Below are 15748 nucleotides of genomic sequence, written 5' to 3'. Positions count from 1 at the left end.
GTGAACCGATAATAAAATTAAATAATTTGAATGTATTACTTCCATTAAAACGTTCCTTACATATCAGTCCTCTCCGTACTAATGCATTCTGGAACGGGCCTAAAGAAGGAAAAACCTGTATAATCAATAGAGATGCCGATCCATTATTTATATCCGTTCTGTGCAATACAACGTCCGTGTTATTGTAACCTTTTCTAAACACCCCAATACCGTTAGACTGGCGCTAGTTGAAAGACTTTCTACAACCATCAATCATTGTGCGACATAATTCTGCCATATATTATATTATAGCCTGACTAGTCTTTGTGGTAAATGTAGATTTTCTGTCTGTGAAATATATTGAATATTAGCCTTGAGTGTTATATTTATAGAAAATATAAAAATAATCAGATATATTTAAAACTGAACAGCTATGTAGATATCAATGTTGTTTGGGTTTGTTTGGAATTTCTTGGATGTTGTTGGGGTTTTTTTGGGGTTTTTTTTTTTTTTTTGAGGGGGGGGGGGGGTTGGACGGGTTGGGTTTTTTGTTGTTGGTTGTTTTTTTGCGGGGGTGGGTGGGTGAGTGGGGCATTTGTGTACGTGTATATTTGACTACGTCATGTATATAAACTATGTTTAGTTTTATTGTCTCATCGTTTTCATAAGCATATCGCCAGTGTGTCGATTTTTAAACCCTTTTCATCACTATGTATTCTCTAATTAATATTTCAAATTACAAATTCGAATAAAAGAAAAAGGTTTTATATATATACTCTGTGCTTTCTCAGTATAGTTGCCAAACCTGTATCGAATGTTAAGCTAAGGGAACTGATGATATTGCGAAATTTCAGGGGAAGTCAGCTGGATCTAATCTATATGAATCATAATGTCAATATGTCCAGACTTCCTTCATGAAATACGCATTAGGTTTTGTTAAAATGTGAATTTGAGTCATGTATGCAGATTCTCTCTCTCCCATTATCTTTGTGACCTTAACCATATATATGTATTATAATATCCGTAATTAATGTGTTAAGCGCGAATTTAAATAAAACATGTCTTTCTTTCTTTCTTTCTTTTTTTCTTTCTTTTTTTCAGTATTAGAAAAAAAAATCCGCCACTCCCTCCACATGGGCTATTATTATTTACTATAATTAAAGACATTTTACATCATTGTCCACGAGAGAGGGTACCAACGTCACTGGTTTATGACTAGTGGACCATGAAACGAGAGTTTTAAAAATCTAATAGTCTACTAAGGGAGGATATTCATTCGTACAACACATGACTTTTCCTGTGGCTGTTTTATCAATTAACTTGTTTGGTGATACAACAATCTGGGAAAACATCACAAATTCGCAAATTGTATAAATGAAACTAATCGGCTAGTACAAAAACGCAGAAATGATATTTAGTCCAACAAATCAGAACTGTAGACACAACACTACATGCAACCTTACATAACACTGGAGAGTGACGCAGCTACACTCACGGATGACACATACATTTGTATTTACTGTTATATGGCGTTGGACTACACTCAATGATGAACGCTTATATTTTTTTTAGCAATTACAGTAATCTTCAGTGTATCAGTTTACTTTCAAATCACAAAAAAAAAAAAAAAAAAAAAAAAAAACTTGGAGTGTCTTGTATTACTTAGAACTTTCCTGGCCATACTGGAAAATTGAATCAGAGAAATAAGGGAACAGGTAAGTAGTAACAGCAAAATGTAATATTGACTACAACCAGAACCCTCATCCACAGTGTCAGGAAGGTCCACCACGTTACTAACATTCAACCCCATATTAGAAGGAAAGAAATATTTTATTTAATGACGCACTCAATACATTTCATTTACGGTTATATGGCATCAGACATATGGTTAAGGACCACACAGATATTGAGAGAGGAAACCCGCTGTCGCCACTTCATGGGCTACGGAAGGAAGGGAACTCTATTTACGTTCCCATATCCCGAAGGTTCAGGCACGCTCGCCCCGGATTTAGTCTCTGATTTCGCCAGTGACCAACTCCAGGGCTACTTCATGGGCTACTCTTTTCGATTAACAACAAGGGATATTTTATATGCTCTATCCCATAGACAGGATAGCACATACTACGGCCTTTGGTGTATCAGTCGTGGTGCACTGGCTGGAGCGAGAAATAACCTAATGGGCTGACGGGGGTCGATCCCAAACCGACCGCGCATCAAGCGAGCGCTTTACCACTGGGCTACGTCCCGCCCCCTTAACCCCCATATTAGAGACACATTATATATCCATCTTCGTATTCTATACAGACATGACGTCGCTAGTAATGAATTAAATGTGATCTAAAATGCCGTGTTTCGCTATTTGTTTCCATATGTATACAAAACCGTGTGTATTAACAAGTCAAAATTTAATAATCCCTAATCTTCCGTTGATCAGATGGTCATTCAGGGGGCGGAGAGAGAGAGAGAGAGAGAGAGAGAGAGAGAGAGAGAGAGAGAGAGAGAGAGAGAGAGAGAGAGAGAGAGAGAGAGATTTCTGAACTACCTGTATACCTAAACATTAAATATAATTAGATACATGTCCTGACTGGAATAACTATACTATACGAGTAAGAGACACTGTTGGTTGGACGCAATCCGCCGCCAGAAAAATAGGTAAAAGGCAGTGTTCGACAAATGTTTAAGAAATCCAGTAGCTCTCACAGAAGCTTTGGCTAGTGACATATGTATTATAGCAATACAGTTGATAATTTCCACTAGTCCATACCAAATATTAAACTAGCCAGGATCGAGGGCGGGTGGATTTGTCGAAACCTGTGGAAGGATCGCTGTGCTCATGTCGCCCCCTCTATCTTAAATCACGGTCGCTTACCTTGCAAATCGTCCATGCGTATTTCCCCGTCTTTATTGACGTCCAGCTTGTCAAAGGCTTCGTTAACGACCGAGACCCGACTCTCCGACATGGGAGGTCTCAGCTGGAGCATGAACTCGCAGAAGTCTATGCCGCCGTTCTTGTCGCCGTCGAAGACATCGAACAGCAGCTTGATGTCGTCGTTGGAGAAGCCGAGGTTCTCCTTGTGGACGGCGTCCGCCAGCTCGTTGATGCATATTCTCTTGGAGTAGTCGAGATCCATTTTCCGGAAGGCCGTTGAGATGTGTTTGATCCCGCCACACCCCCGGGTCAAACACTGGCCGCGTAGCTTGGCCATCAGTTCGCGCCTCCTGTCGTCCATAGAGTACCTTTTGTACATGGATGACGTCAGAGAGAAGAAACCACCTCTCTAATCAACCTTGTTCGACCCTCTCTCTCTCTCTCTCTCTCCTCTCTGTCTCTGTCTCACTCTCTCTCTCTTCTATGGATTTATACAGACTGACACTTCTAGTTTTACAGGCAGGGAAAAACAAGCGATCAATGATTCCTTTCACAAGCCAGCTTGCTGCCTTTCAGAGTTTTCTCATCACTTTTGAAAGCAGTGGGGTCTTTCCAAACATAACTTGGCTACATCATACATATTGGTTTCTCTTTGGGTTTGTCTTCTCTGTTTTTATGTGTATACAAAGGGTCGAAGAACCACGCTTACTTCCGTGTGCTGTTGTGTTCCGGCTGGTAATCGCTTAACTCTCTCTATAACCGGAGGCGAAGAAATATAGGCTTCCAGTTAATGTCAGAGGAATTTACAACACGTATCAGATGGTAGATTTGGTCGGGGTAAATGTCGGGGCACAGTCGTTAGTTAACAAAGAGATCTATGTGCGTTTCGGCCCCGTGGCGGAGAGGTGTTTTATTGGCAATCACAAGATCGCTAACGCCGGCTTTATTACGCCAATCACAGGGACATGCGATTTCTGGTTGCCGTGGTTACGCGTAAATAAACAACGTGTGAAATCGCTTTGGGCGAAATGAGCATCTTGCCTGTAACAGTTGTACCAATTTGTTACGATCGATCGGTTGTTGGGACAGCGGGATATCACGCTGATCAGTGTCGTAATCAACAGTGTGGTCTTGATTGCAGTCTTAATAGGTCCTTTGGCCGAAGATGTAAATTGGCTATCTCTGATAGGGTCGAACCCAGCGTGTGACAGGGGTGACAGTTGCTTATCACCCCCCCCCCCCCCCCACCCCCACCCTCCAAATACGAAACAATGCCTGTCTTAGTTTAAATGTGCACATTATAGTTTTAAAATGCTATTTTATCTCTTACTTGTATGGAATTTGATGTGGCTATTATATCAAATCATGGTTCAGGCATACTGTCCTCGAAACACATTCTAGTATACTGAATTGTTTTTTTCCAGGGCACAAAGGGTGTTTAACAAAGTATTATTGATTTGATAAATTAGTGGGTGTAGTTTCTTTCTATGTTTTTTTTCTTTCTTCTTTTTTTCTTTTTTTGAAAATGAAAATAATTTAAGATCGTCGTTCTAAAGCTATAAATAATATGGACAAAACATTTTGGAGCCCTTTTTATTAAGCAAAAAAAAAAATATATTATTGCATTCCCCCCCCCCCCCCCACCCCCCAACCAGTGCATCACAACTGGTCAAAGGTCGTGGTATGCGTTTCCCTGTCTGTGGGAAAGTGCATATAAGAGATCACTTGCTGCAACAGGAGAAATGTAGCGGGTTTCCTTTAATGACTACGTGTCAGAATGATCAAATGTTTGACATCCAATAGCCGATGATTGATTAATCAATTTGGTCTAGTGGTGTCGTTAAACAAGACAAACTTTAAACAAACGTTTTGGTTACCCCAACCCAGCCTCCTTTCCCCGCCCCGTACCGCCCTGTCTGATATTTGAAAACCAATAATTAAGGCATGCTAATGAGTTTTAGCTCTGATGAGTCTGCTTTCGTTGCAGGCGTTGTAAATTGCTGCTAATACTGCAAACCAAACAGACTGAATGGTGTTTTTCATTAGCATATGACACTGGGAACCCTATACTGAAAAGCAATTTCCCATAAATGACATGAGCACGAGCGCTAACTCGATAAACCGAACAATACGAGAGTGCATTGAAAGTACAAATACGAGAGCGTTAAGTCTGTAAATCAAGGAACACAAAGGCCATTTGATACGAACAACAAGATCGTTGTCCTGTCATCAGGGCCCCGTTTTTCGAAGCGATCTTAGCGCTAAGATCATCTTAAGTGCACAGCTACCGTAAGCATTTAATGTGATCTTAGCGCTACGATCGCTTCGTAAAACGGGGCACAACGATCAAAACGTTATCAAAATCGTATCTGCGTACAAGGTAGAGTTGAAAGGGTATTCGCAAGGTTGTGATTGTTTCTACGAATCGCTGCCAAATGCTTCGTTTGTATTATAGGAAGGCTGGAACTCCTCAGAAAACTTCATCATTACGTCGTCTGTAGGAAGACTGCCATTCCACAAGAATGGTTTGACAAATCTAAATCTGCAGATATGAGAGAGAGAGAGAGAGAGAGAGAGAGAGAGAGAGAGAGAGAGAGAGAGAGAGAGAGAGAGAGAGAGAGAGAGGGAGAGGGAGAGAGAGAGAGAGAAAGATAGAGGGAGGGAGGGAGGGAGGGAGGGAGCGAGAGGCAGACACAGACAGAGACAGACAGAGAGACAGACAGGAAGAAAGAAAGGAAATGTTTTATTTAACGACGCACTATTTTATTTACGGTTATATGGCGTCAGACATGGTTAAAGACCACACAGATATTGAGGGAGGAAACCCGCTGTCACAACGTCATGGGCTACTCTTTTCGATAAGCAGCAAGGGATCTTGAGAGACAGACAGATACAGACAGACAGGGAGACAGACAGATACAGACAGACAGACAGAGAGAGAGAGAGACAGAGAGAGACAGAGAGAGAGACAGACAGAGAGACAGGCAGAGACAGACAGACAGAGACAGACAAATAAAGAGAGACAGACAGATAGACAGACAGACAGACAGACAGAGAAAGACAGACAGACAGAGATACAGACAGGAAGAAAGAAAGGAAATGTTTTATTTAACGACGCACTTTTTTATTTACGGTCATATGGCGTCAGACATGGTTAAAGACCACATATATATTGAGGGAGGAAACAGTCAGGAAAAACATCACAAATCCGCAAACTGCGTCATCTATATAAACTATGTTTAGTTTTATTGTCTCCTCGTATTCATAAGCATATCGCCAGTGTGTCGATTTTTAAACCCTTTTCATCACTATGTATTCTCTAATTAATATTTCAAATTGCAAATTCGAATAAAAGAAAAAAGTTTTATATATAGCCTGTGCTTTCTAAGTATAGTTGCCAAACCTGTATCGAACGTTAAGCTAAGGGAACTGATGACATTGCGATATTTCAGGGAAAGTCAGCTGGATCTAATCTATATTAATCATAATGTCAACATGTCCAGACTTCCTTCATGAAATACGCATTAGGTTTTGTTAAAATGTGAATTTGAGTCATGCTAGCAATAATGTATACAAATTCTCTCTCTCTCTCTCTCTCTCTCTCTCTCTCTCTCTCTCTCTCTCTCTCTCTCTCTCTCTCTCTCTCTCTCTCTCTCTCTCTCTCTCACAATATCACAAAATACATTTCTCATATTTTTAAAAACGCACGTGCGTCTGAGAAATAACCGTTATGGAGTTTTAGTCTATTTTTAGAGGGTATTTCACCTTTTCAAAGCCACAGACTCATGTTTCACTCAATTGTAACTTTATCGAAATGTGTTACAGGTTTGTAGATTAACAGAACTTAGTGTTAATATTTACGGTTGAAACTAGGGTCTGTCCCTTTAAAACGATAGTAAAAAAAAGTCTAATAGTCTACTAAGTGGGGAACATTCGTACAACACATGATGTTTCTGGTGGCTGTCTTATCAATTAACTGGTTTGGTGATGCAACAGTAAAAGAAACTAATCAAAACTGGCTGGTACAAAAACGCAGAAATGATAGTTAGTCCAACAAATCGTAACGGTACAAGCAACACTACAAGCAACCTTATATAACACTGGAGAGTGACGCAGCTACAATACCGGAAGGAAATGTTTTATTTAACGACGAACTCAACACATTTTATTTACGGTTATATGGCGTCAGACATATGGTTAAGGACCACACAGATATTGAGATAGGAAACGCGCTGTCGCCACTTCATGGGCTACTCTTTTCGATAAGCAGCAAGGGATCTTGAGAGACAGATAGATACAGACAGACAGGGAGACACACAGAGACAGACAGAGAGATAGACAGAGACAGACAGACATAGAGAGAGAGAGAGAGAGAGAGAGAGAGAGAGAGAGAGAGAGAGAGAGAGAGAAAGGAAATGTTTTATTTAACGACGTACTCAACACATTTTATTACGGTTATATGGCGTCAGGCATATGGTTAGGGACCACACAATTAGAGAGAGGAAACCCGCTGCCGCCACTTCATGGGCTACTCTTTTCGATTAGCAGCAAGGGATCTTTTATATGCACCATCCCACAGACAGGATAGTACATACCACGGCCTTTGTTGCACCAGTTGTGGAGCACTGGCTGGAACGAGAAATAGCCCAATGGGTCCACCGACGGGGATCGATCCTAGACCGACCGCGCATCAAGCGAACGCTTTACCACTGGGCTACGTCCCGCCCCAAAAGAGAGACAGACAGACAGACAGACATTCAAAGCTGTGATGCCACATACTTATAAATCACTATCAAAAGAGTGATAATATCAGGTGTTGGCGAATGAAGACCATATCCTGTCCCACTGGTAAAACAAACGGACTGATAGGTGATTTTTTTTAATGTACACGAAAAAGAGCCATTTAACCTACAAACTTATTTCGACCTAGCTATGTATATATTTCAAACGCTCTAAATCTATAAAACAAACAAACTGAATGTTCATTTTCTACAAAACACATGTGAAGGAAAGCTATTTCTATGAGCAAAGTAACCTGAAACATTCGTGTTAAATGTGCAAGTGTAAAATAAGGAAATTTAGGACGCCTGGTTTTTTTTTCTTCATAAGCGCAGGTGATTTAGCATGGTAAATGTATTAGTTACACGCGTGTAAGACATAAACAGGCTTTGTAAATTCGACCCTAAATGTTTTCTTTAATGTCCACGTATAACAGTGGTAACCATATCAACCAAGTAGGCCTAAACTGAAATAAGAATTTCTAGAATGTTCACCCAAAAGAGCACTAATGCTCAGGAGGGCGAGCGATTGAGACCGTTCGCTAGACTGGTTATAGCGCCGAATAGTAGATGAATATGATGTGACAGAAGACGTTGGTACTAGTCAAATTGTTCGCGATTGTTCGGATCCCAGTCGAGGCATGGGATTTTTAATCCAGATACCGACTCCAAACTTTGAGTGAGTGCTCCGCAAGGCTCAATGGGTAGGTGTAAACCACTTGCACCGACCAGTGATCCATAACTGGTTCAACAAAGGCCATGGTTTGTGCTATCCTGCCTGTGGGAAGCGCAAATAAAAGATCCCTTGCTGCTAATCGGAAGAGTAGCCCATGTAGTGGCGACAGCGGGTTTCCTCTTAGAATCTGTGTGGTCTTTAACCATATGTCTGACGCTATATAACCGTAAATAAAATGTGTTGAGTGCGTCGTTAAATAAAACATTTCTTTCTTTCATCAATTTATCTGTGCATATATTCATTCATGTATCTATCTCTACATCCATTTATCCGTTTGGATATTCATTCATCCATCCATCCATCCAACCATCCATTCATATCAAAGGCCGCGGTATGTACTACCTGTCTGTGGGATGGTGCATATAAAAGATCCCTTGCTGCTAATCGAAGAGTAGACCATGAAGTGTCGACAGCGGGTTTCCTCTCTCAATATCTGTGTGGTCCTTAGCCATATAATCGTAAATAAAATGTGTTGAGCGTGTCGTTAAATAAAACATTTCCTGGTGCACTGGTGACGAGAAATAGCCCAATGGGCCCACGGATGGGGATCGATGCCAAAACGACCGCGCATCAGATAATGGAGCGGGTTTCCTCTCTCAATATCTTTGTGGTCCTTAACCATATGTCTGACGCAATAATATAACCGTAAATAAAATGTTTTGCGTGTGTCGTTAAATAAAACATTTCCTTCATTCCATCTCTCCGTTCATCCATCCATACGTTATTTAATCCATTCGTCCAAGTCTTATTTCACGCTGAAATCGTTCTACGAAACCTGCCTCTTCATTAATAATCCAAGCTGTTATCTCATCCTATTGATTTTGGACAAGGAATTAGGATCGCTAACACAATTTGCACGGTAACATTAATTTAATTACTTAACAACAAAAAAAAAAAAAAAAAAAACCTGATAACGTACACGTAATCCTGTTCATGTTACAATGTGTCATACTCTTCACGAACAGGTGAAATCTCATTTCAAAAAGAAAATTCAATTTGTTTAGGAAAATTTAATTATTAACTAGTTATAGCGAGGAGAACTATTGCTTTATATCTAATTAATTATACGGAATTATAAGAAGAAGGAAATGACGTAAGTTGTCCCGACGACATGGCTTGAGTAACATTTTTCAAAAACCATTACGTGTAATCTGCTGATATAACTTATTGTCGTGTTAATTACCAACTAAACCGGCCTCGGTGGTATAATAGTTAAGCCATCGGACATAAAGCTGGTAGGTACTGGGTTCGCAGCCCGGTAACGGCTCCCACCCAGAGCGAGTTCAACGACTCAGTGGGTAGATGCAAGGCCACTATACCTTCTTCTCTATTACTATCCACTAAAAAAATAAAATAATAATAATAATAATAACAAATAAAAAAAGAAGAAGAAGAAGAAAAAGAAGAACAACAAGAACAAAAACAAAACATGCAATAGGTCATGTAGCTATCCTCCTATGACGTCATTGGCGTAATAACCTGCCGGTTCTGACTCATACTGTATGTGTAGTAAGAGTACTTTTGTTAAAGACGTCAAACATGGGAATCAACATAGACAGATAATATTGCCTTTTCTGTCTCGGGTTATGGAGAATAGAAAGTAATTTAAAATTGAACATTCTCTAGAGAGGTATGTAGATTTTCTGTGAACTCCCGGTTTGACACCAAGTCCATTAACACGTTTGACGATACAGTCGTTTGTAAAACCTTAAGCCTACCGCACACGAGAGCTATCAACTGTGCAAAAAGTTACTTGAGACTTTTTGCTCAGCTGATAGCTCTCGTGTGCGGACAATTTTGCTGAGTTTTTCGTCTCTCGTGGTCGTGAGGAAAAGATCTGTCGTGTTTGATATTTTTGGCCACGCGTGGAAAAAATCTCACAGTGTGCGGGCTACGTGAGCTATCAGCCGAGCTGAATTTACTAACTGACCAATGGAAACACGAACATTGCGTTAAAGTGACATCATCGCTACAGTCGTAAGCAAAGTAGCTCAGCACTTAGCTCATCGTGTGTGGTGAAATTGTTCAGAGCTATCAGCTGAGCAAAAAGTCTCAAGTAACGTTTTGCTCAGCTGATAGCTCTCGTCTGCGGTAGACTTTAAACATTTGGTGGGATTACAAGCAGTCTGTGACACGAAAATAGTTCTTTGCAACTTGTAACTTAAACACACACACCACCACCACCACCACCACCACCCCCCCCCCCCACACACACCCACCCAAAAAAACCCCACAAAAATAACCCAAAAAAACCCCACTAACCCTCTATCCTGGTCAAACGGTCCAGATAGCTGAAGTGTGTGCCCAAGACAGCGTGCTTGAACCTTAATTGGATATAAGCACGAAAATATCTACAAATGAATTAAATTTCCAATTAAAATCCTTGGGACTTGACCGACCTTGGTGGAATAGTGTGGATGTGGGTGTAGGTAATTTTTGGTATGCATCAATCAGAGAAACGACCAGGCACGCCTGTCGTGGACATAATCTCTGACTTCGCTGACAATCTCTAAATTGTCTTTGGGGCGGGGGACGTAGCCCACTGGTAAAGCGCTTGCTTGATGCGCTGTCGGTCTCAGATCGATCCCCGTCGATGAGCCCATCTGTCTATTTCTCGCTCCAGCCAGTGCGCCACGACTGGTATATCAAAGGCTGTGGTATGTGCTAGCCTGTCTGTGGGATCCCTTATAAAAGATTCCTTGTAACAAACGGAAAAATTTAGCGGGTTTCCTCTCTAAGATTATATGTCAAAATTATCAAATGTTTGACATCCAATAGCCGATGATTAATAAATCATTGTGCTCTAGTGGTGTCGTTAAACAAAATAAGCTTAAACTTTTGGCGAAATGCAACATCAGGTAAATTAAAAGATGGGTGTCGGCAATGCAGATCGAAAGATGAGAAGCGAAGGAAAGGACTGGTACCTGTACAAAAAAAAGGCCGTGCGTATTATATTATTTATATTGTCTTGTCTTGTCTTGTCTTGTCTTGTGTTGTTATTTTATGTTATGTTATGTTATGTTATATATAGATGTATACGAGATACATGTATAGCTGAATTGTGAGAACAATTAATGAAAAACTCGTGTCAACTGGAGTTATGGATTTTTAGCCCATATAATAAAGACGTTTTGTTTGAAACTCAATGCATGTTGCGTAATTTCGATATCCGTAATATGAACGTCACAGACACGTGGCAAATGCTACGTGACCCACGCTTTTATGGGCGCCATAGATCGACTCATTATTTATTTATTTATTTATTTGTAACGGTTATTAATATGTATTGGTAGTGTTACTGTTGTAAAAGTTTGTTTTGTTTAACGACACCACTAGAGCACATTGGTTTTGTTAATCATCGGCTGTTGGATGTCAAACATATAGTAATTTTGACACAGTCGGAGAGGAAACCCGCTACACTGTTCCATTATTGGCAAGGGACCTTTTATATGCACCGTTCCACAGACAGGATAGCACATACCACGGTATTTGATATGTCAGTCGTGGAGCACTGGCTGTGACGAGAAATAGCCCAATGGGCCCACCGACGGAGATCGATCCCAAACCGACCGCGCATCAAGCGATCGCTTTACCATTGGGCTACGTCCAGCCCTCAGATAATGGAGCAAAAGTTGTTTGTTTAATGGTGGGTAATGTTTGTTATGTTTGTTTTTTGTTTGTTTTGCCTTTCATTCCAACAAATGCACGACGACTGACTGGTACGTCAAATTGCATATTACTGCCAATCAACATTTAATTAATTTCAGCTTATCTTCGTTCATCTATCCAATTACAGTTCAAGCACGCCTGGAACGAGAAATAGCCCAATGGGCCCACCGACGGGGATCGATCCCAAACCGACCGCACACCAAGCGAGCGCTTTACCACTGGACTACGTCCTACCCCTGTGTTACTGTTGTTTCGACAATACAAGCGACTGGTTCTTCACACAATAAGTTTCGTTCATTTCTGTCACTATGTAACCCTTTGATAATTAATATGGAAGGGTGAGAGACCAGCCTCAGTGGTCAAATGTGTCGTAGTAATCTCTCTCTCTCTCTCTCTCTCTCTCTCTCTCTCTCTCTCTCTCTCTCTCTCTCTCTCTCTCTCTCAAATATTCAAAATATCATTATTATTGACACCAAATGGCCGTAGTTTAAAGTGTGCTGAGATGTCACCTAACAAACATTAATATTCCTCGCCTATTGTTATATTTATGACAGCGTACTATTATCAATCAGTTACCAAACGCCATCAGCCGCAACATGGGCGAGTCACATATCGCAGCAGACCGGCAACATCCGAGTAAATAACGATGTCGAACTATTTCAAGTATCGATTTTCAATTCAGTCAGCAGTGAACGTTAAAAAGCGATTACTGGTACATGTTACATCTTGGAGATTTTAATACTCAATTAGAGCTGTGAAAGTTTTTTTTTTAATAATCATGGCTGTTGAATGTGATGGTATTTTTTAAATCTACAGATCTGATATAAAATAATTTTTATGAATGAAGGAAGGAAGGATTTTTTTTTATTTAACGACGCACTCAACACATTTTATTTAGGTTATATGGCGTCAGACATATGGTTAAGGACCACACAGATATTGAGAGAGGAAACCCGCTGTCGCCACTTCATGGGCTACTCATGAATGAATGAATGAATACATGCATACACGAATGCCTGAATGCATGCATGAATGAATGAACGAATGAATGAACGAACGAACGAACAAAAGAACGAACGAACGAACAAAAGGATGGATGAATGAATGTTTAACAGAATACATCCGCTATTTGGAGTCAAAGGTAAATACAGGAACGAAGTGATTACCAAATCGGGAAAGTGTATATAAAAGATCTCGTGCTGCATTAGGAAAAACGTAGCGGGTTTCCTTTGATGACTACGAGTCAGAATTACCAAATGTTTGACATCCAACAGCCGATGATTAAATAATCAATGTGCTACAGTGGTGTCGTTAAACAGAATAAACTTCCTGATTAACAAATCAGTATAAAATGCAAAAGTTAAGACAACATCACACGGTTGATGGATATTATATAATTAAACTATTTTTAAAAATACACCCTATCCGTCATTTAACTTCTAAAGAACATTTAAAAGTCGGGAGCGAACTAAGCAGGCATAAAATACGATTTGCTTATGTCCTCCGTTTTGGAGGGGGATTGAGGGGGAGGATGTTATTATTAGTTTGTGTGGCTTTCGTATTTGCTTGGAGTGCGTGCGTGTGTGTGTTGGGATGGTGAGGATGGGGTGGTGAAGATGGGGGTGTTTTTGTTGTTTTATTTTTCGGGAGGTGGATGGGACGAAGCGCGAACATTTAGGGTGGGTTTTTTTTTTTCTACTGAAACAGTAATAAAATAATTCCATCACGTCCCCTATTGGTCAAATCCAAGATCCGTCCCTAGGATCTCAACTGACGGAGAACTTGACTCTTGCATAGCAGATATATGCTTGAATTTCCACGGCTCTTCTTCTTCTTCGTCGTCGTCGTCTTCGTCGTCTTGTTTTTCTTCTTCGTTTTCTTCTGCGTTCAGCTTTTTATGCTTTTAAATATTGATTTGGAGTTTTAATGCCTTCATGAACACAGTAATTAGCAGCAGGTCATTTCTTTTCTCCCAACCTTGTGCTTGTAAAACTTGACTCGACTCTAGTCCGACACAGTAACACAGTAACGTCTGACACAGTAACGTCATGGCAACGCCATATAAATTGTATGCGTGTGACGTCATTAGCGATTGCGTCTGGACTCCAAAACTGGTTTAAAGCCTTTTGTTTCTTTTGTAGCATGTAGTGAATTTACATTATGGATTAGAATTAGTAAAACGTTTTTATCGGTTGACAAAGATATATTTGTCTGCACTACTTATGTACCACCTGAAAATTCATCATATTGGAAAAATTGAAGTAATGAAGTTTTAAAATATTCGCAGCATGGATCGATAATAATTGGCGGGGACTTTAACGCTAGAACTGCTACCGAGTGTGGGTGTGTGAATAGTGATGGAGTTAATTTTCTTGAAAACATATATGTACCGTCAAATATTTTTACTACCATAGAGACAAAAAGAAATAACCGAGATAATATAACGAACAAATTTGGACAATCCCTCATATCACCAGCAATTGCATCAAAATTAATTATTTTAAATGGTAGAACAGTTAGAGATCATTTGGGACAGTTTACATGCCACACGTACAATGGTCAGAGTGTTGTAGATTATGTTCTTACACCTGAAGAACTCTACAGCGATGTGAAATATTTTAATATTAAACCACTTTCATGGACATCAGATCACTGTCAGCTCTCCCTAAAACTTAATATATCAGTTAGAAACAAAAAGTCAAAGGAAAATCCCAAAAATATCAGCCATAAATTCACGAAACGTAAACAAAGAAAATGGCACAATAATAATAGCATGCCACGTGTATACTCAGCAGTAATGTCAGATGAAAACAAAGAGGCACTCAATAGGTTCATTTTGACACCACCACCAACGTCGGATGTAGACTCAAGCTGCTATGTCAACTTGTTTGAATCTATAGTAAATGCCATAAATATATATGCTACTAAAAATCAGAATCTAAATAGATCTCTGAAGAAAAATCTTTGGTTTGACATAGAATGCAAAAATGCCAAATTGGCTATGGAATCTAATTTCAAGACATTTAATGCTAATAACACACAAGAAACAAAGCAAAATGCATTTCTGTCCAAAAAGAAATATAAGAGATTAACTCGTCATAAAAAAAGTTCTCATAAAAGTGATCTTGTTTCAAAACTTAGAAGTATACCTAAGAATGACACAAAAGCTTTATGGCATGCAATTAACAGTACGAGGATAAAAAAAAAACCGAAGTGTTCCCTGATCCTCATGAATTAGTAGACCACTTTGAAAAGATCTACCAAGATCCAACAGTTAACTGTTCTTCTAATGAGATGGATTATACTAATCTGCAGGATAACCAAGTGATTAATTCACCAATATCAGCACTGGAAATTATAGCATATATTGAAGATATTAAGCTGAAAAAGGCACAGTGTGTAGACAATGTCAGTAATGAGCTTATCAAATGTCTCTTTCCATTAATACTAGATCACGTTGTCAAACTTTTCAATGATATATTGTCAATAGGCTATTTTCCTCCACAGTGGGCCCATTCAATAATTGTCCCTTTGCACAAAAAAGGTGACAAAACAGACCCAAGTAACTATCGTGGAATCGCTCTAAGTAGTTGTATTGGTAACTTGTTTTGCAAAATAATAGATAAACGAATTGTAGACTACCTACAACAAACCAACCAAATTGATATCTGTCAAGCTGGGTTCAGGCAAGGATTTAGAACAACAGATCACATATTT

At 39.7% G+C, this 15748-nt stretch overlaps 1 protein-coding gene across 3 annotated transcripts in view; it reads right to left on the bottom strand.

Annotated features, from left to right (window-relative positions):
* LOC121379056 (calcyphosin-like protein) overlaps window positions 1-15748 on the bottom strand; it is a 45794-nt gene that overhangs the window by 5223 nt on the left and 24823 nt on the right. The window contains exon 1 of one of the 3 annotated variants that reach the window (XM_041507511.1): window positions 2849-3965. The exons of the other annotated variants lie outside the window; for them this stretch is intronic. Within the exon in view, the coding sequence (XP_041363445.1) occupies window positions 2849-3227 (379 nt within the window). The 5' untranslated portion in view covers window positions 3228-3965. Of the gene's footprint in view, window positions 1-2848; window positions 3966-15748 lie in introns of those variants that run through there. 3 annotated transcript variants of the gene reach the window in all.

The sequence above is a fragment of the Gigantopelta aegis genome, chromosome 8, assembly GCF_016097555.1.
Source record: "Gigantopelta aegis isolate Gae_Host chromosome 8, Gae_host_genome, whole genome shotgun sequence".
NCBI lineage: Eukaryota > Metazoa > Mollusca > Gastropoda > Neomphalida > Peltospiridae > Gigantopelta > Gigantopelta aegis.
The sequence above is the reverse complement of the archived record's forward strand: the minus strand, read 5'-3'. Positions and strand labels throughout refer to the sequence as shown.